Genomic DNA, 21,071 nt, shown 5'->3' with positions numbered 1-21,071 from the left:
TTGATTGTTTAGTCTTAGAGGCATGATTGTTTTATTAGTTGTTAGTTGCTTTGAACTAGCTGTCAGATAATTGAGAGAACTCTCAGATCTGTTCATTGTGTCTTTTTGTGTCGGGATGTATAAGTACCCGGCTACGTCCACTTGTATTTTTTGTCTATGTGATGAGTTAAGCCTTTTTCAACTGATTTTTATAGTTTGTTCTTATGTTGTACTGTTATACCACTGTCCCAGGTTAGGGGAGGGTTGGGATCCCGCTAACATGTTTAACCCCGCCACATTATTTATGTATGTGCCTGTCCCAAGTCAGGAGCCTGTAAGTCAGTGGTTGTCGTTTGTTTATTTGTTATATATTTGTTTTTCGTTTATTCTTTTACATGAATAAGGCCGTTAGTTTTATCGTTTGAATTGTTTTACATTGTCTTATCGGGGCCTTTTACAGCTTACTATGCGGTATTGGCTTTGCTCATTGTGGAAGGTCGTACAGTGACCCATAGTTGTTAATGTTTGTGTCATATTGGTCTTTTTGTAGGTAGTTGTCTCATTGGTAATCATACCACATCTTCTTTTTTATACAGAGATGTTCATTATAAAAAACATAGTTTACTCACTTTTTAATGTGCTAGTGTTTATTGTTACAAAACAAGTCATTAACAACAATATTTCAAAACAAAATTCGTATAAGGTCACTTAAGTCGAGTGCACCCTACACGGTGTACTTCGCTACAGATTAGAAAAAAAGGATTGCATGATAATTTATAAATTTATTATTATTGTTACCAGCAATCAAAAGATGTTTTTCAGTGGCGGTTCGAAGAAGGGTGTCAAACGGAAATAAAAAAATGAACTTTATAATGTTTATGTATGTTTCGGTAACAAAGTTTATCGACAGGTTGTAGGTATCCCCATGGGCACTAATTGTGCCCCTTAAATAGAAGACTTGTTTTTTGTACTGTTACGAATCACAGTTTATGACTTAACTCAGTAAAGACCCGTCGAAATTGCATTTAATTGATAAATATACTTCAAAGCTCGTTCGCTATGCCCGTGACTGTTGGGACGATTTTGATTTTAGCGAACGCAATCTAAATAATGTATTACTGGTAAAATATAAAATCAGGGATATCGTTACCATAAATTACTTAATCCTTTACTGAATTTTTCCATAGATATAAATATTTGGTTTTGAAGTTTGGTTGTACCTGTACAAAACCTATTTCAAACAGGATAGCACATCCTCATTTTAACTGAAATGTTGTAAACCGTACCCGGAAATTTAGAAATGATCCATGTAAACTTATCGCTACTTTAAACAAACTTATTCTAACATGTTACTGACTCAACACTAAATCCATTGAATGTTGGATGTGTACGGATTGATAGTTTAGTCTTAGATGCATGATTTTCTTTAGTAGTTGTTAGTGGCTTTGAACTAGCAGTCGGATAACTGCGAATACTCTCAGATCTGTTCCTAGTGTTTTTGTTGTTGTCTGGATGTACAAGTACCCGGCAAGGTCCACTTGTATTTTTGCCCAGTTTTTCAACTGATTTTTATAGTTCGTTCGTATGTTGTACTGTTAAACCACTGTCCTAGGTTAGGGGCGGGTTGGGTCCCGCCAGCATGTTTAACCCCGCCACATTATGTAAGTATGTGCCTGTCCCAAGTCAGGAGCCTGTCATTCAGTGATTGTCGTTTGTTTATGTGTTACATTTTTTTTTTTCGTTCATTTTTTTTTATAAAAATAAGGCTGTTTATTTTCACTTTGGAATTATTTTACATTGTCTTATCGGGTCTATTATATGTTGTGCGGGAAAGAGGGGGAAAGCGCTGACTTAGGCAGTTACCTCCCATTTCCCGTTGAAGGGTTAAACGTGTTGTAGTTCTTTGTTGTTTTACATGTCTGTGTTCTCTATTTAACTACGATAATTGGGAGACTATCGTTTGCGTTCTTTCGAGGCTCCTGGTGAATAAAACAAAGATGTCAATATATGTTTATTTGGAGTCCAACCATACGAGTAAATTAATCAAATACATTAATATGTAATAAAAGAGTTTTGATTCTTAAATGAAATTGAAATAACAATTATCAAAATACTTTATCAATTATTTAAAATAGTGTATCATTATAGTTATGGAACTTTAATCAAGAAAGACTTCTATATTATTTAACTTTTCATTAAACAAAATTTATAAGTTTACGAACCTGGTGAATAAAACAAAGATGTCACTATATGTTTATTTGGAGTCCAACCATACGAGTTAATTAATGTTTCATTCCTTAGGGTTTCCTATTTTAAACCCTAAGAACACGTGCTGGTTGGACTTGTTTTATTCACCAATCAGAATGACTTTTAGAATACTTATTATATAAGGACAGTTTCTATTGGTTTGATCTCTTTTACCTTATTCACATTTTTGCATAATTTGGGTTTACTATTTTTGATTACTTAATACTTTGTTTTTATGCCCATTAGGGAAATCCGATTATTTGGTTAGATAGAATTCTAAGTGAACAATAGAAAAGAATTAGATATATTTGCTAAAGGAAATACTTCTTAGAGTTTAAGCTGTCAAACCTTATTTATGTCGCTAAGTGTCAAATAGGAAGAATTTCACATCTAATACTTATATATTAAAAGTTACATAACATTAGAGACTTTCTAATTATATCTTTTTAAACAAAAAGCTTTATACAAGAATTAGTTATTTTCTACAATTACATAGAAGATTCACTTAGTTTTATATGAAATATTAAAATTTATTTCTTTAAATATTTTACCTCATTTTACCTTCATTATATATACCTGACTATGCGATATGGGCTTTGCTCATTTATGAAGGCCGTACGGTGACCAATAGTTGTTAATGTCTGTGTCATTTTGGTCTCTTGTGGACAGTTGTCTTTTTGGCAATCTTACCACATTTTCTTTTCATATTTATTAGACTGTTAGTTTTCTCGTTTGAATTGTTTTTTCATTTTTTTATTTAGGGGCTTTTCATAGCTAACTATGTGATATGGGCTATGTTCATTGTTAAAGGCCGTACGGTGAGTATAGTTTTCATTTTTTTTTATAAATTTACTTCGTACCAATGTATGCTTTGTAACGAAACACTTTAACAGATAATACGAATTCTGACCTATTTTTCATCCGACATATTGTGATTGCGTGAATGCAGTTACGGTCATCACCCTTACCCCATTGAATAAGGTGATGCTACTACATACTTAATTTGGAAAGTACCCATGCTACAGCAGTACGAAGAAGATATGTTTCAGAAAAGAAAATGTTTACCGTGTAAAATGCCAGTTCCAAGTCCAAACATAATTTTTCTTCTAATTGGCGCCATCGTATGTTTTATTTTTTGGGGAAATGATACCATGTAATTTTAAAACATGTGGCGCAAACGTAGCATTGGAGGGGAAAAATGTGGCGCAAAAGGACGCATTTTTTGGCGCAAACGGATCTCTCCCGAATCGGGATAGGCATATACATGTAACTATTTTAATATTGATTTTACGTTTTATGCAAAATAGATGTTGTTTGTTTACATTTTACATCAAATAAAAAAAAACATGGTCACAATGAAAAAACGTATTAAATCGCTGGCAAATACGCTCCCTTTCGAACGCTATACCTGCTGTACATTTAAATATCTCAAAATTGTGATAACACAAACAACTTTAAAAGGACAAATACACATAACCGTTGTATAATAACATTTCCTGTCTATTAATATAATATCGATATTTCTTAAATACACGGTGTGTATCTATGTTTGTAAATACTGTGTGTATTTATCCAACCCTTGAAGCGGTATGCATGTACATGGTTGAAGGTAAGTGTAACATTTTAACATCATAAACAAATGTTTTGTATAGACACAGGCTTATATTTTAAGATGAATTAATGACTTGAGTTTTAAAAGTTTTACTCCCTGTGGGAATTGTTCAATACATATGAAGGATGAGGACAAATTACCAATACATTCCATTGGCAAGTATGCCAAGGACTGAAACAAAATGTTTTTTGTTATGCAATTAAATTCTCAGTTTCGACATGTTCTAATCTGCTAACCATTTTTGACACTTCCTTTTTATAATTATATGTTTTAAACATCAGAATCAGATTTGTAATTTAACTTTATTCTTCAAGTTCTTATGAAAGTATACTAATTCTATAAAGTGAACAAAATCACTCAATTTGAGGGTTGTTTGATATGTGTATTCTTAGATATAGGAAGATGTGGTGTGAGTGCCAATGCGATAACTCTCCATCCAAATAACAATTTATAAAAGTAAACCATTATATGTCAATGTACTGCCTTCAACGCGGAGCCTTGGCTCACCAAACAGCAAGCTACAAAGGGCCCAAAATTTAGTAATGTAAAACCTTTCTTAAACAATAGTTTAATATCACAACATAGCAAAACACAATATAAAATAACAATTGGAAGGCTTAACTTAAGCCAAAAAAACATCTATTTAATTTTGTGTAAATTAATTTTGGGCACACTCCATCGCATATACAACTTTTCCATCCTGAGTTTTGAAATATTCACCGTGAGTTAGCTTTCACCAGTTTCAGTAAATTTTGGAAATTAAAAAAAAAAAAAAGGAATGTATTTTCCTCATGCATTTTTTTTTACTTTAGCTGTACTTTTTGGTCATTTTTTGTGTATAGCTCTTGCTATTTTAAAAAGCGTTAGATTTCAAATAGTTTGGTCTCGAGTATCACTGAAGAGACAGTGATTGTCGAAATGCGCATCTGATGCAGAATAGGGTACCGTTTATTTCCAGTAACAATAAACAATTCAGCCAGGCTCTTGTAACACAACCCCAAAGGTCACCCACTTTCCCACGGTGACAAATCCTAAACAATCAGTCTTGCTCTTACTCCAAAAAGTTGCGAGTTTTTTGAAGATGCAGTAAATACCAATATTTAAGTCTTTATTTCTTCTCGATGGGAAGGCAATCACGAGACCATCCGCCTGTATATTATAACATGGAATGGGGGAACATTTTATAGATAGACATTAGTTTTAAATATTGCACATATATAAGTCAATAAATCTTTGTTTTTGTTTCACTCTTTTTTTGTTTTGTACATCAATTTAAAAAATAATTCTGATAGTGGTTTCTTAAAAATAATTTCGAATAGAGCTTAAAAAACCACTTAAAAAATCATTACGAAAACAAACGTTAAACACTTACTGTTATTATACGAAATGATATGAACGCTATGAAGTGTTATTGAAAAAGTTATTAAAATACGTTGATAAAGAAATGTTGCAATGATTTTTATCGGTCAGAAATTTGCATTGTAGCATAACCTTTACACCTTGTACCGGATTTTCCACGGTCTGTGGCTTAGTATCATACTTCCTCTTTGGCGATAAACGTCATTGGTTGTTTGTTAATATCCAGTAGCCAATATGTCATGTCTTACATTGTACTTAGGCTAGTTCTGTCCAACGGACCAACCTGAGCAGAATTAGTTAACAGTTTGTATTGTCCATATTTCTGTCAGGTGGCTTGATTTTATTTTTTAAATCATTTTACACGTTTCTTTTATGTATCTTCTATTTTATTTCTAGATTTCAGATTATTGAAAAATGCACACAGTATTAGTGACAGGAGGATGTGGTTTTCTAGGTCAACATGTGGTCAAACATTTACAGCTATATGGAGAGAACATAAAGGAAATACGGGTTCTAGATTTCATTCCTTTTGAAAGAAAATTAGGTAAAATAATCAACAATAATAGAACATAAAAAAATGTGCAAGGCCAAATAAAAAATGTCAACACAGCGACAATATGGTCATTAGAACTGTACTTTATAGTTTATAACACACTTCTAAGATGTTTCGGCCGCGCCTTCTTTATATTTGATTGTTTTAACCCGACTTTTAATATCGCTTTAGGCTATTTCGTGGCGGACAGTTTTTATTGATGGAGGAAGCTGGAGTGCCCTGAGAAAACCACCATCCTTCGATAGGAAAACTGACCATCATATTTTATTAAGATTGAAGCCGAATGCACCCACACGAGCATGGTTCTAACTCACACATAAAAACTTTGAATAACAATACTCTTTATCCCGATGACTTAGCAGTAGCACCGAAACATGAAGGTTTAGATTGATGGTACTTCATTTCTGTATTAAACTATTTAGTCAATTTCTCTATTTAATTATTTTATTTTCGTTTCGGGTTCATGTTTCTCTATCATACATTGTTTTGGTCCATTTTTCTCCATTCTTAGTGTTTGTCCATTATTCATTGATATTCCCTATTCTGTAAATCCCTATCCAAAATATACTCAAACATGTCGTAAAAAAATCTTTACCAAACGGTGAACTACAATGTAGATGTTTTTTTTTTGTCATTTTCATGTTTTTGTATTACTCGATTTATTTCACTTGACTGGGCGGAGTTTAACCGGTTCGCTCATAATAAAACAGTCCATCTATAGATAGGTGTATTAGGATAAACCCATCAATGAAGTGTCCAGTAATTCTTTTGTAAATTCCTTTGATGACACTGATAGGTAATTAGAAATCAGTAATAATTATAACGGCAATCATCCTTATCACACACATCTTCAAATAGACTGTCCTTATGCAAATTAAAACCTAGCTCCGCCCGATCAGTTGAAATAACATTGGTAATAGTAAATGTTATTACTGATAAATTAATAACATGAGGCTTGTCTGATTTTTTGGTTTCAGAATACAACTGTGATAGGACGATAACGTCAGTCATTGGAGACATACAGGATGTAGAATTAGTCACACGAGCTTGTAAAGGGGTCGATGCTGTGTTCCACCTAGCGTCAAAAATAGACGTTTCCTTACTTCCTGACGTACAATCTATGTATGATGTTAATGTAAAAGGTATACATTTAATGAGATTCTAATTTGTATGAAATGAACTAAGCGGACACGTGTATGTGTTCACAGCTGCCAGGAACGTAAATGTTACATCAAGACCCAGATTCGGGATTTTTAAAAATGAATAAAAGATTCTATACTGCAACTAGTTGTGTTTATTTCCTAGATATAGTAACACAGCTACATTTTTTACAATGTCAATTTAATCATGGAACACTTTTTCCACAATCAGGGGTTCATTAAGGGATGCAAATAAGTTTGACATCTGGGTTACGATTTAAAAAGCTATCAATAAATTAGTAAAACCTCGCCCTTCCACAGTTTCTCAAGCCTCATACAAAAAAGATTATATTTTCCTGACATTGACCAAATATTGTGTATGCATAACTTAAGAATTCACCTTTTACATGTTTGAATAAACATCTTCCTATATCTAACACACATAAATTCGTAGGCTATTATATTAACTCCAATTATTCAGTTTCTCAACTGCTTCATTTAAAAAAAAAGTATTTCTTAGTTTAATCCTACCGCATATTCAATTGTATTTCTAAAGTCAGAAATACTTAAGTGGTTGTCTTATGTCCAGTAGTAAGCACTTCTGTGTTGATTTAAATTATCATTGATATGATCATGAGAATAAATTAACTGTTAACAAAACTTTGAAATTTTGAAAAACTAAGGCTTTTCTGTTTCAGGTATAGATCTTAGCAGTATCTGGCAATTCTTTTAGGAATATTTGGTCCTCAATGCTCTTCAACTTCGTAATTAATTTTGCCTTTTAAATTTTTTTTTGTTTCGAGCAAATGATGAGTTAATGTTAATATTTTGTGTGTTTTGCAGGTACACACAATATCATTAAAGCGTGCAAAGAAAAAGACGTGCAATACTTGATATACTGCGGTACTTTAGGATCATTTTATGGGTACGACGCTGTTCGGAACGGAACAGAAACATCTGTAACTTTTCCAAAGAAATGTTCACATGGCCATTACGGAGAAACAAAACGGAAAGCTTTGGAGATCGTTATAAATGAGAATGGATCATCTTTGAAAAATGGTGAGTAGTATACGGTTAGAACAAAGAATCAAATTATACAATGTGTTATAGATATGAATTATGTCCAAAAAAATTAACCTTGTAAACGGGGGACAAATATCCGTATCAAAAGATTAATCGAAAATCAAAAGGATAGCACGTGCATGGCTTAGAAAATTAAAAAATCAAAAGGCATTTTTTTTTGTAAAAAAATTACCATTTGCATATTAAATATGTTTAATGTTTGTGGCATTTTGGTCCTTAGTAGAAAGTTGTCTCATTGGCAATCATATCACATCTTCGCTTTATAGGGTATGCATACATGGTCACGAAAGCTTCATGGTATCGCATTAAACACATTCTTATTCTATAAATACATAGCTATGTCCAGTCGAATGTATATGTCACTAACTATTCGCACGCGGCCAAGTGTTAATCAGAATCTATTTTTACGTTATACATGTATGATTTAGCTGATTTAAGCGGATCCCATTTAAGCAAGGCCGAATCACATGCCATAATCAACTGAGGCAAATCGCTTAGCTTGCGGATCGAGACGACACAGATTTGAGCCGAATGAAGCGAGGCGATTTTTTTTTAAGGCGGTTCCGGTGCCTGAAACGGGAGAAGCTTATGTCAGCATTACTATGGGAGAGGTCAATGTATTTATAATAAAAAAAAAAGTAACAGAAATTCGTTTTTTTTATTAGCTAGCATAGTAAGTAACAATACAAGTTTCAATATTACAGTGAAACTCTGTTGGTCAACTAAAACTTTCCAATTCTCCTGTGACCTGTACTACCGAAAAACTTCAACACACGTTCAATTTAACTGTATTATTCCTATGCACATATAACATGACAAGTCCACAAAGCCTGTCATTGTAGCCCGTTCCCAGGTTTTCAAACGCCTTAAACTTGAAAACGATCTCTCACATCATACTGATGTGACTGACAGACTCAAAAGTACTTGTAATTTAATGAAAACATTTAGGTATAAGTTTTTGTTAGCTAGCTTAATAGCTGTCTGGAGGGTTCTTGTATTTCTATTGTCTTTCTTACCCACCTTTCAAGTTCACAAGTTAACTCTTTCATGTTTGTTACGTCCCGAAATGCTTGGAAAAGGGGTTCAATTAATTCCAGTGTTAGCTTGCCTACAATTTTTGGAATAAGGTAATATCCTAATATTTGATTTCTTACCTCATCAGGAAACTGGCGTCGCATTTAACAAATGACATACAACCAGACAATACTGATCATAATAAAAAAAGAAACACGAAAAAAATATTTTCAAACAATACCAAAAATATATTTTATACTTTTATTATAGGTAAATAAAAACCAAGAATTGCCTTATCATGCATTAAAAACTTCCATATTAAAGACGCTTCATGATTTTTTAAAATTAATTATAAATAGTTACTAGTATTATATTTTTGGTCAATGAATTATTTTATCGATTATCATTTGTTGTTCAGTGAGTTGATGTAAACATTGGAAACTATAGCGTTATCGATTAAAAAAGTAAACCAAGGAAAGTGATAAGCCAACATACTTATAGTGGGTGATTATACTCATGAGTTCATACCCCAGTTCCACTACGATCTGTGAAAAAAAAACAAATTTTGATGATCGTGGTACGATCGTGTAGGTCGCACCACGCTCGTGGTGAGGTCTTCAAGACCGTGAAGAGCGCACGAAGATCGTAGTAGAATCGCTGTACAATCGTAGCGAGAGCGTGATTCTATTCGGAGATATTGCGCTACGATTTCACAGCGACGTTATCACGACGTTACTACGACCATCACGTTCTCACCGCGACCAAACTACGCTTACACTACGACTTTACCACGCTGTACACGACCATAGTACGATTCTAGCACGCTCTTCTCAAGACCTTACTATGTTCACACTACGACCATCTTTTTTATTGTCATTTTCACATAAAATATATAAAAAACTCCCTAGATTTTGTTTGTCTGAGTGTATTTATCCATTTGCTCCAACGGCTCAACCATGCTTCTCGTTTTTATATAGATTATACCGTTGGTTTTTCCCGTTTAAATGGTTGAACATTAGTATTTTTTGGGCCCTTTATAGCGTGCTGTTCGGTGTGAGTCAAAACTACGTATTGAAGTCCGTATCTTGGCCTATAATGGTTTACTTTTATAAATTTTTTACGTTGATGGAGAGTTGTCTCATTGGCATTCATACCACATCTTCCTATATGTATTTTGACACACCTGTGTCATCTCTGCTATCGTTCACGAAAATATCGTCATTTGAGCTTTATGGACCAGCAATAGGTTGTAATTAAGGTTTGATTGGTCGTTCCGACATCTCTCAAAGACAAGTATTATACTAGTACTACTTATGTGTATAGTATCAGTTTAATTGAAGTTTGGAGCTGGCATGTCAGTTAACTGCTAGTATTCTGTTGTTATTTATGTATTATTGTCATTTTGTTTATTTTGTTTATTCATATCTTCTGACATGAGAATCGGACTTCTCTTGAACTGAATTTTAATGTGCGTATTGTTATGCGTTTACTTTTCTTCATTGGCTAGAAATATGAGGGGAGGGTTGAGATCTCACAAACCTGTTTAACCCCACTATTTTTGCGCCTGTCCCAATTCAGGAGCCTCTGGGTTTTGTTAGTCTTGTATTATTTTTAATTTTAGTGTACTATTTGGAGTTGAGTATGGCGTTCATACTTTGCTCTCTCTGCCTCTACATCAACCCCTACCACCACGTCCACGTGTTCTAGTAGATTTTGGTGGCATTACTGTATTGTTTCTGAGAGATCTCCGTTTTAATCAGAAATAGAAGGAATGGAACTATATTTGCAATCGGATAACTCGTGGTATGGTCGTAGTGAGAACGTGAAGAACGTAGAAAGATCTTTAGAAGCGTAGTGAGGTCGCAGAATAAGCGCGGTGAGCACGTGGTTTAATCGTAGCGCGATCGTAGTAGAAGCGTTATTAGGACGTAGTAACATCGTGAAAGCAACGAAAATTAACATTTTCATGCCGCTCATACCGCAACCTCACCATAATCTTAATTTATTTTAGATCGCGGTGAGCGGTGTACAATCGTGGTCTAGTGGGACTGGGGATTAACCTTTTCATCTTTTTTTCTCTTTAAAGAACCCGTCTTCAACCAGGTTTGTAACGGCATTAAGTATTTTTTTCATTTTTTTTTTATTTTGATTTGTATTCTGAACACTTATTTTTTCACAATCAATGCTATGGTAAAAGCTGCAATTGCTGCTGCAAATTGAACACACTGAAGGGAGTGTGACGGTAGATAGTTAGAAACTCGAAAAAAGTCAGTATAAAATAGTCCCAGGTAAAATACATAATTGAAAAATAAAACATTTACACTTCTAAAGTTTGATCGTAGTTTCAAAAGTTGCATCCATTACGCTACGATACGCGCCAAAAGTGTTTTTCGCTTATATGCATGTTTACATAGACAAGATAGATAAATCTGTCATCCTGTCCAGTAGTGTGTCACATAGCTGCACTGCAAAGGTTCTACATATAGCAACATTTTTCCGGAAGAGTCATGGGATGGCATGTTAACCTAAGACCTAACAAACTACCATATTGTACTATATTTGGAACCCCCTTTTCCCCACCAACCCTTCGTTTGATATTTCATGTTCACACCTCACAACTTCTCTCCTTCTGCGCTGAGTCACAACATTCAGACAATTAATCCCTACAATGATATGATTTGTAATTTACTATACATTGTGTTTTAAAATTTATTCTGTAGTTATTCCGCTATTTTGGGCGCCATGATTGGCAAATAAAATATTTGTTTGTTTGTTTGTTTTGGAATGATTTTGTACAATGTTAACTTTATTGTCTTTAAGGTAAAGTTCTTCGAACTATTGGTATTTTACCTCCCGGGATGTACGGCGAACTTGATCCAACCAATACAATATCTCGTAACAGATCAGTGCGGAATGGAATATACTATCGTGTAATGGGAGCCATGGAGGCAAAAATACAATACAGTTATGTTGGAAATGTTGCTATGATGTTTGTCAGAGCGTATCAGTCATTGCTTAACAACGAAAAGCTTGGCGGACAGTACGTTTTTGCAGTTGACGATTCACCACCACAGACACATATAGAACATCGAAAACCGTACATAGGCGAAACTATTGGAGTATCGTCATGGTTTGTGTCACATCGCTTTGTGTGTGCTGTACTCCATTTCATATACATTTGCTTACTTATAATAAGTCCGTTTAAAAAGATAAATTTTCAGTTATCGCCTAATGTAATTAATTTTGTCAATACAACTTTTTATGTAACATATGAGAAAGCAAAAATGATGTTTGGTTACAAACCTTTTTACGACTTCAAAGAATCTATCCGTAGAACTATAGACAGCTTGCCTAAAGTAAAGCAGTGACCGACAAAACAATTGACTGAAGAAAAGTATAGAAAACTTGAAAGTTTGCAGACAATAAACTATTGAGGAAGGACCTTCTAGATTTAAATTTGAAGACAGGCGTTGTTGTTATTTTGTAACTAGTGTTTAAGTTTAATTAAATTCTTAAATCTTATGCAATTTCAATTTCTAGAGCTTGCTTTAAACAGACGCCAGACAAATCTAATATTACAAACTTCAATTGTGTGTTATAGTTGATCTTTTTTAAAACCTTTAATTTTTTTATGATTTCTAATGTTAAGAATAGTTAAGACTAACTCGTTTAAAACCATTACTGATGTATAAAAGAACTTGTCATCTTTTCTTTTTTATTTTTTTTATGGATTTTGGATTCGAGCGTCACTGATGAGTCTTTTGTAGACGAAACGCGCGTCTGGCGTATGTACAAAGTTAAGTTCTGGTATCTATGATGAGTTGTTTTGTATCACAAATGCTGTCAACACTCGTTGTAGGATGCCAGTTTATTGATGTCAAACAATAGTGTTTTTTCAAATGATGACACTTATCAACTGTATTCCCTCTTCCCCTTCTTCCTAATGTTATTGAATCTGCCTGTAGACTTTTTTAACATATGCTAAGATGCCACAATGAGGTCTGTGTAAATGTATTACATGTAGGTCAAATTCAGATAAATTTAAAACCATTCAACATATATAATTATCTGATGAATCAAATTTTTAGCACAAGATTCTTGTATAAATATTTATCATTCTGATATATAAAATCATCATTTCTATGATCATCTATGTGTTTGTGTAATGATCTTGTACATGTTGCATTATGATAGCTAGTTTTGACTTTGCAAGTGGCAATTGAAAGTAAACCATATGTGTCTCATTTCTATGACAAACGAGACGATTTTAATTAAGAAATTACAAATTTCTCCCACCTTAGTAGCAATGTACCAACTTCACTTGCATATGGAACATGTGGAATATACATTTGTTCCTCCTACTAAGACTTTGAAAACGTCACCAGTGTCTGAGCAGAAAGTTGATGAACCAGGTTTATTTTCCTACACATAAATCATCTGAAGGTACAAAGACCTTGTTGATAAATATCCCGTATCAACTTCGCAAATACGACATGATGGTCTTGATGTATAGATTCTGCGTACTGACGTTGTTTATCATCTTAACTGGGTGTTATGTTGATCTAGCATTTGTCTTTGTTCAATTATTAATATTAATAGTTGGCCTGTGCTGTGTGATATCCACAGACGTGGCTCGGTACTTAAACATCCCGTCAATGTGTTTGTATAATCTTTCATTTTTGCTTGTGTGTTTATATATACGACATTTTGTGTTTCTTTGGTTCTGTTAACGTTACTGTACTTTTACAGATTGCCTCATTATGTTATTATTGTTCATTTATAAGTCATTTATATGTTATTGTTTTATTATAGTTATGATGATAAAACTGTGAACGACAAAATGATTTTACTTGCGTAGTAATATTAACCTTATATGGTTTCTTAAAAATTCTAAGGAACTTTGACTATTTTACCGATTATTACTGTCTTGTTCACGCATCGTTGTTAAAATAACGGAATTTGATGTTACTGTCATACAAGTGAGAAGTTTAGCGCTATTAAACCTGGTTTAATCCACCATTTAAATTTTTTTTTTAACACTCTAATTGGTTGTTTATTGCTGTTTAACAATTAAACTTGGTGTACAGCAATTTATCAAGTTTCCCTGTTAAATTACCACTGAATACCCAGGGATAATATTCAGTAAAATTAACTAATAAATTACATTGGTTTATTTAACACATTAAACTATTATTATAGTTGTTACAAATAGTCTTTGGTACTTCACAAAAAGTATTTTCAGATATATTCATAAAAATTAGCTACATAATAAATACGGAAATTGATCATTCATCCGGAATGACTTTTGGGGTTCTTTTATTACCTAATCAGAAACTAAATTGCGGTCAAGTGACCTCGCATGACTTTTTTGTTCCTCGTCTGGACAATACATTTTGAAGTGTTTCGAGAATTGGATTATCAATCCACCATTTTCTATATTTGAGAATGCCTGTACCTATTCAAGAATATGACAGTTGTTGTCCATTCGTTTCATGTGTTTTATCATTTGATTTTGCGATATGATTAGGGACTTTCCGTTTTGGATTTTCCTCGGAGTTCAGTAATTTTGTGATTTTACTTTTTTCTAAATCTTGATAACTCAATTTTGACATTCTTGTCAATTGAGTATTTTGTCCTTGTTAAGTAGAGAAGATGGAGACCCTGTATTGAGGTAACTCGACTTAATGCCAAATAACCATGTGACTTTGAATGCGTCTTTCAAGGATACAGCAGCATTTAAAAGTGAAATTCCTCGACATTTGTGTACTGTTGATGATGCAGCTGTTTTCAATGGGAAAAATTATAACATTTTTGTATCTTCCTTCTTGAAATTGTTTCGTTAAAAAATTTATTGGTGTCAAATTAATAGTAATTTTATTTTGTTTATTTACTTTTGTGAAACAACCAACAGAAGTACCGGTTTCCATTAGATGTCTACCTGCATAACTTGGCAGGAAGCTCCACAAGTTTAAACTGTAGCAGAAGTGATCGCAAACAAATCAGTAACCTGAGTTTTTCTCTTTTTTTCTGAAAAAAAAATAAATGTTAACAAAAGCTTCTGTCCAAACAGTTTACAACAAAACAAGGTAAGGATGATTCATGAAATACATCAGATTTACATAGATATGCATTAACAACAATTTAATCAGTACCAAAAGTTTGTGGCAATCAATTATTGTGAGTCTGTATTGGATGGTGGTTGTGCAGCTGAATCATTTAAATCATCCATGTCTTCATCGATCGACATGACGTGAAGAACTTCCTTGCTCAAATCAAGGTCTCTTTCCAACTTGTTACATTCATATTTTGTCTCATACATTGTCTAATTGGTAACGTCTTGCCCGAGAAATTTTTCTCCTTAAACCCTCAATTTTCTTTTACGCCATCTTTGACTGTTCCTGAGTGTTAGTTTTTTTTTACCCGAATCAACACTATGAAGAAGATCATCCATCAAAGTTGTGATTTCATCAGTCAAATCACTGACAGTATTCAGATGGTCTTCAGAAACTTTCTCATTTGTCTTTACCTTAAATAGCATGTTCACTATTTGCAGTGACACCCCTTTTGCTTTGGTGGCAAAACGTTTGATTGTATTCACCCCTCCATTAACTAACAAAGAAATAGAATTAAAGTAATCGATTTTAGCTCAACAACCCTGATTTGATAAGGGCATGAAAATCGTCTTATATAACAATAAAGTAATAGAAGCCTGAATTGACCCACATGGGAAATAACTATATTCAGGTATTTTAATAATTAATATTTTTTTTCTCAACTGCCATGCTGGACTTTTTAATTTGTTGAATTTGGAGGTTTGGTCTTCAAACAGACTATTTGAATCCCAATTGGTACAAATTGCGCTCCTCTACTTGCAGATTTGTTTTTTATATTCCTATGAAGCGGAATTTATCCAAGGGCTTGTACAGAAAAGAGAAAAGAAATTAGCCAATTTCACCATTCGGTATATTGATGATGTACTGTCTCTTAATAATAATAGATTCAGTGATCACTTACATTTAATATTATATCAAAGTGAACTTGAAATTAAAGATACTACCGACACAGATAAATCTGCTTCATAGTTAGACCTTTTTCTCGAAATGACTACTGATAGTAGTTTGAATACCAAAATTTATGACAAACGCGACGATTTAATTTTTTCTATAGTCAACTTTCCGTTTCTGTGTAGCAACATCCCAGCTGCACCAGCATATAGAGTATATGTGTCTCAATTAATACGTTCCTCTAAAGCTAGCTCAAAGTACGCTGATTTTGTTGAACGAGGAATACTGCTTTCTCAAAAGTTGCTAAGACAGGGCTATGAATCAATAAAATTAAGGTCATTCCTCAAGAAATTTTAAGGTCGCCATCATGAACTGATTGGCCGTAATGACAAAAGTTTGTCAGAAATCATATCTGATATTCTTCCTCAGTCATAATAATCTTCCATCATTACAAGACTGAACAAAGAAATAACACGACGGGTACGGTATACGGTGCAGGAAATGCTTACCCTTCAGGAGCACCTGATTTCACGCCCGATTTTTAGTGGAGTTCGTGTTGTTTCTTAATTATTATTTATAACTGTTGATGTAAACGTCCTTTGGTTTTTGTGAGTCTTTGTTTACTCCTTGGTTTTGATTGTTATTGTCTTTTAAGTGCCATCGTTTCGTGGTTTCATCAAAGTTTGACTAAAATTGAAGTTAAGAAAAAGAGATACACATATGAAATGTAAACAGGTGGATGAATGACAAACGAACAAACTGAAAACAGAGCCAAAATGATGAAAAAAGCTTATACTAGTGATTGGCCAGGTGAGCTAAAATAGCAAACATTCGTTGCCATGAAAAAGCTCACTGGAGATATTAAAGCGATTTAGTTTGATAGGATTGTGCAGACTATATCCTTCAGTGTTTGTATTCGTAGAGGAAGATGCATCTGGATAACTCCATTAATAATGAATAAACCATTATCCTTGTTAAATTGCAGCAGAAACCATCTCAATCAAACTAATGTAAAGTCAACAGTACCTGTATCGGGGCATTGCACAAGGTCATGTTTTTTTCTGACTATTTATGCCGTCTTTACACTTAGTCCATTGAATGTGTACGGATTGCTAAATTTAGTCGGATATGCATGTTTTTTTATTAGTTGCGACTAATCTCAGATATGTTCCTATTGTCTTTTTGTTGTTGGGATGTACAAGTACCCGGCCACGTTCATTTGTATTTTTGTCCATACGATGCATTAGGCCCTTTTCAACTGAATTTTATAGTTTGTTCTCATATACCACTGTCCCATGTTAGGGGAGGGTTGGGGTGCTAACATGTTTAACCCTATTAAGTATGAAAGTACTTATCCGAAGGCAGGATCCTGTTACTTAGTGGTTGTCGTTTGTTTAAGTCTGACATATTTGTTTCATTTTTTTTATATACATAATGCCGTTAGTTTTCCCGTTTGAATTCTTTTACATTGTCATTTCAGGGCCTTTTAAAGCTGATAATGCGGCATGGGCTTTGCTCATTGTTGAAGGCCGTACGATCAACTATAGTTGTTAATTTCTGTGTCATTTTGGTTTGTGGTGGATAGTTGTCTCATTCGCAGTCACACCACATCTTTTTTTTTAAATGATAAGTTTTTTATTATTTTTATATGTGAATGTGAATCAGTGTTACCACCACCTTGCCACAAGGAGCATCTGAATATGCAATACAATTCAAACTACACATTTTGACTTCGTCGGGACGGCATTAGCCTAAAAAAAAAAAATACATACAATATTAAAGCATGCAAGTAAACTTACCAAGTCCTTAATAATGTTTTAATATTAGCACTTAATGTTTACGAAAATTTCACTCTCAAAATTATAAGCCTGGATTTCGTGAATCAGTTTCGAAATTTAATGTTACTTATTTCAATTTAAATTAAAAACAAAATACAGTTAATTGACTTTTTCAACCAATGTGCCCGATACATATATTAATAATGAACACACTAAAATTATTGTCACAAGTCTCACAATCAGTCATATATGATAATTTTCTACATTTAATCCACCATTTTATACATTTGAAAATACCTGTACCAAGTCCGGAATATGACAGTTCTTGTCCATTCGTTTTTTATGTGTTTTGTCATTTGGTTTTGCCATGCTATTATGGACTTTCCGATTGGATTTTCCTCTGAATTCAGTATTTATGTGATTTTACTTTTTATAATTCCACGAAAAGAATTGAAGTTAAATATTATTGTAAAGTTGGTCCTTCCATTTAAAGTCCACACGTTCAGTACGTAGTCTGCGATTTTCAACTTCGACTTCTCTCCACTTCTTACATTCAAGATCGTGTTTGGAACTTCTTTTTTGAGGGTCTCTAATCTTTCCTTCACGTCCTGTCTCGTCAACTTGGAAAGTCCATGCTATTGGATAAAAACAGTAGGTATAACGATAATTAAGTCTTACTCGTCTGGCTGTAATTGTCGGTAAAGGCAGTAACAGAATACCCAAAGGAGGATTATAATTCATATCTGTACAAGTAGTTTGTGGTTAATTATAATGTTCTGACAGAGAAGAACTGGTAGTGAATTTACTAGGAACTGATACACTGTAAAGTCTGGTCCATCATCATCCTTAGAAGGGTAGCTGCTAAGACAGATAAAATAAGTGAGAAAGACGGAGTTTGTGATTATAACAGCCGAGCTGTACCTACGGAAGTATAACTTAGCTGCTCAGCAAGATTCACTGAAGTAGCTGACTGCTGGTAAGAATTCACATCATATGCTAACTGCTGGACCGAGTTCACAACGGAATAAGATAACTGCTTGGTAGACTTTGCAAAGGACGAAATCTGCTAGGTATACGTAGACTGACTGTAAGTGAAGGTATTTCATGAGTAGCATTGTCTGAAGGTGAAGGTACTTACTGCTTGGTCGAATTTGGGTTAGATAAATCAGATCTCCTTGGTTACCCAGAAGAATCAGGTATCTCCACTTTGTTTTTGTATATGAAAAGAAAACAGGGTCAATAAACCCTTTGTTGTCCATTTGTGTCTTTTTACATTTCTCCATGGCGGACTGTCATTTGAATTGGCGAATTAAATGGATGTTAATGTCATGTTTTCTACGACAAGAGGCTAGACAACAAGCTTCTGAGCAATCATATTTCACTCACATCATAGTATGTTTCTCTTCCCATTGTCTCTGATAATTTGTCCTTTAATCAAAGGACGTAGCTCCACAATCGTCCCCAGGCTAATAGAAAAAATATATGTTCTTTGTCAATTCCGAAATTCTTTTTCCATTTCTTCCTCATTGTATTCTAAGACATCCGGTTTTTCCATGCTGTGATTAAGAGAAGTACTTAAAATATTTTGTATAATATGTATGCAAGTTTTACTGTTCTTAATTTCTACGATTTGTACCAATTTTTAATTCTATATATCATAATGTAAACATCAAAGTTGACAGCTCCAATGTTATAAGAAGCGTTCACCAGCTTTCAAAATATTAAAATCCAGGTTGACGTCTAACCTGTCTTTACTCTCCTACCATTACAAAAGGCAGCTAAATTGTCCTATACGTCTGCAAATTACCAAAGTTTCTTACGAAAAAGACCCATGGTAAATAAAATGTACAAACTTTTTTAAGCGACCTCGTATGATTTTCATCCACATTCATTGCCAATATATTTTTGGTATTATGGTTATATTTTTCTACCGTCTGTGCGGTCTTGCTGGAGTAGTACACGACTTATCCAACCATAGGAAATTACACATTTCCGAAAACAGCCCAGACTCAAATTTTCTTCCTTGGTCAGTATGTAATCATGTCGACGCCCCTAATCTACAAATGAATTCGGTAACTGATTTTTAGCCACCGCTTGCGCTGTATGATTTTTCAAAGCATATGCCTTTTTACATTTACTAAAATAGTCGGTAATCATTATATATTCATTGTCTATTTGTGGCAACGGCCCCATTATATCTATAGCAAAACACTCAAGCGGACGCGTAACAGTGTAATGTTGCATGGGATACCTCCCCTTTCCTGGTCCCCTTTTCTGCTTTTCAACATCGTCTTATGTCGCTTGCCATATATGGCTATTAATCCGAGACAGACCTAACTTTATTCAAAGTTATCCCGTCGTAAGTGACCAGCGGTCTGATTGTTGTGCAACTGTTGCATGTCCTTACACAATTCCCTTGGTGTCACGAGTTGAGTCGATTTTAAAGAACTTACGACAAAGCAAATCATCACAGATAAAGAGTAAATCCCATTGCCGAAGTGAGGCAGAAATGCTGATCTGGAATACTGATTTGTAGTTTTTCAGTTCTATGTTTAAGATACTGCATTACAGTGGCTATATTATATTATGTGCCTGCGATAAGAAAATCCTTATTTTTTCGAAAAATTAAATTCTTATTTTATTTCATGAGGTGCTATCTGAGCAACATGACGGGTTCCACATCTGAAGCAGGAGATGCTTACCTTTTTGGAGCAGCTGAAATCACCCTCAGTTATTGCTGTTTTTTTTTTGTTGCACCCCTTTTTTGTGCCATTATTTTATTTACGCAAAGCTGTCAATAAAATGAAATTGTATACGACTGTCGTACACTTGCGATGTTTGGCACTATAAAACCAGGTTTAATCTAACCATTTTCTACATTCGAAAATGTCTGAACTAAGTCAGGAATATGACAGTTTTTGTCCATTCGTTTGATGTGTTTTATCATTTGAAGTTCCTATTTGATTAGGGACTTTCCGTTTAAATTTTACCCGGAGTTCGGTATTTTTGTGAATTTTACTTTTTACTGTCCTTTCACTGCAGTCTGCATATATCCTCTGCGCCTCATTTTTGTCCGGACGAGCCCCCGTATGTAACAGGAATGAATTTCCCGAGTTCACGGAATATTAGAATTATTATATAGATTTAATATCAGCCACATCATTTAAGCACAATTTACAATGAATAGTACTACTGCACATATTTAAAAAGAGCGAAATGAGACATAATGGTTGTTTTACAAGTAGTTTTATTAAAAATATCAACCTGAAGAAGGCGATGTTCAGTTTTTGTCTTACTAAGTAA

At 33.9% G+C, this 21,071-nt stretch overlaps 1 protein-coding gene across 2 annotated transcripts; it reads left to right on the top strand.

Moving 5' to 3' along the window:
• Positions 1-3,014: 3,014 nt before the first annotated feature.
• Positions 3,015-12,475, top strand: LOC134682167 (3 beta-hydroxysteroid dehydrogenase/Delta 5-->4-isomerase type 4-like). 2 transcript variants are annotated; one of them, XM_063541741.1, is made up of 5 exons: positions 3,015-3,044; positions 5,594-5,741; positions 6,728-6,892; positions 7,733-7,948; positions 11,807-12,475. In XM_063541741.1, the coding sequence occupies exons 2-5, from the start codon at positions 5,612-5,614 to the stop codon at positions 12,352-12,354; spliced, it is 1,059 nt and encodes a 352-aa protein (XP_063397811.1). In that variant the 5' UTR covers positions 3,015-3,044; positions 5,594-5,611; the 3' UTR covers positions 12,355-12,475. The 2 variants fall into 2 exon arrangements, with proteins under 2 accessions (XP_063397811.1, XP_063397810.1); XM_063541740.1 differs by lacking the exon at positions 3,015-3,044 and adding an exon at positions 3,762-3,835 and having other exon boundaries at positions 11,807-12,474.
• The last annotated feature ends 8,596 nt before the right edge of the window (positions 12,476-21,071 follow it).

Source organism: Mytilus trossulus, chromosome 8 (genome assembly GCF_036588685.1).
Source record: "Mytilus trossulus isolate FHL-02 chromosome 8, PNRI_Mtr1.1.1.hap1, whole genome shotgun sequence".
Taxonomy (NCBI): domain Eukaryota; kingdom Metazoa; phylum Mollusca; class Bivalvia; order Mytilida; family Mytilidae; genus Mytilus; species Mytilus trossulus.
The sequence above is the reverse complement of the archived record's forward strand: the minus strand, read 5'-3'. Positions and strand labels throughout refer to the sequence as shown.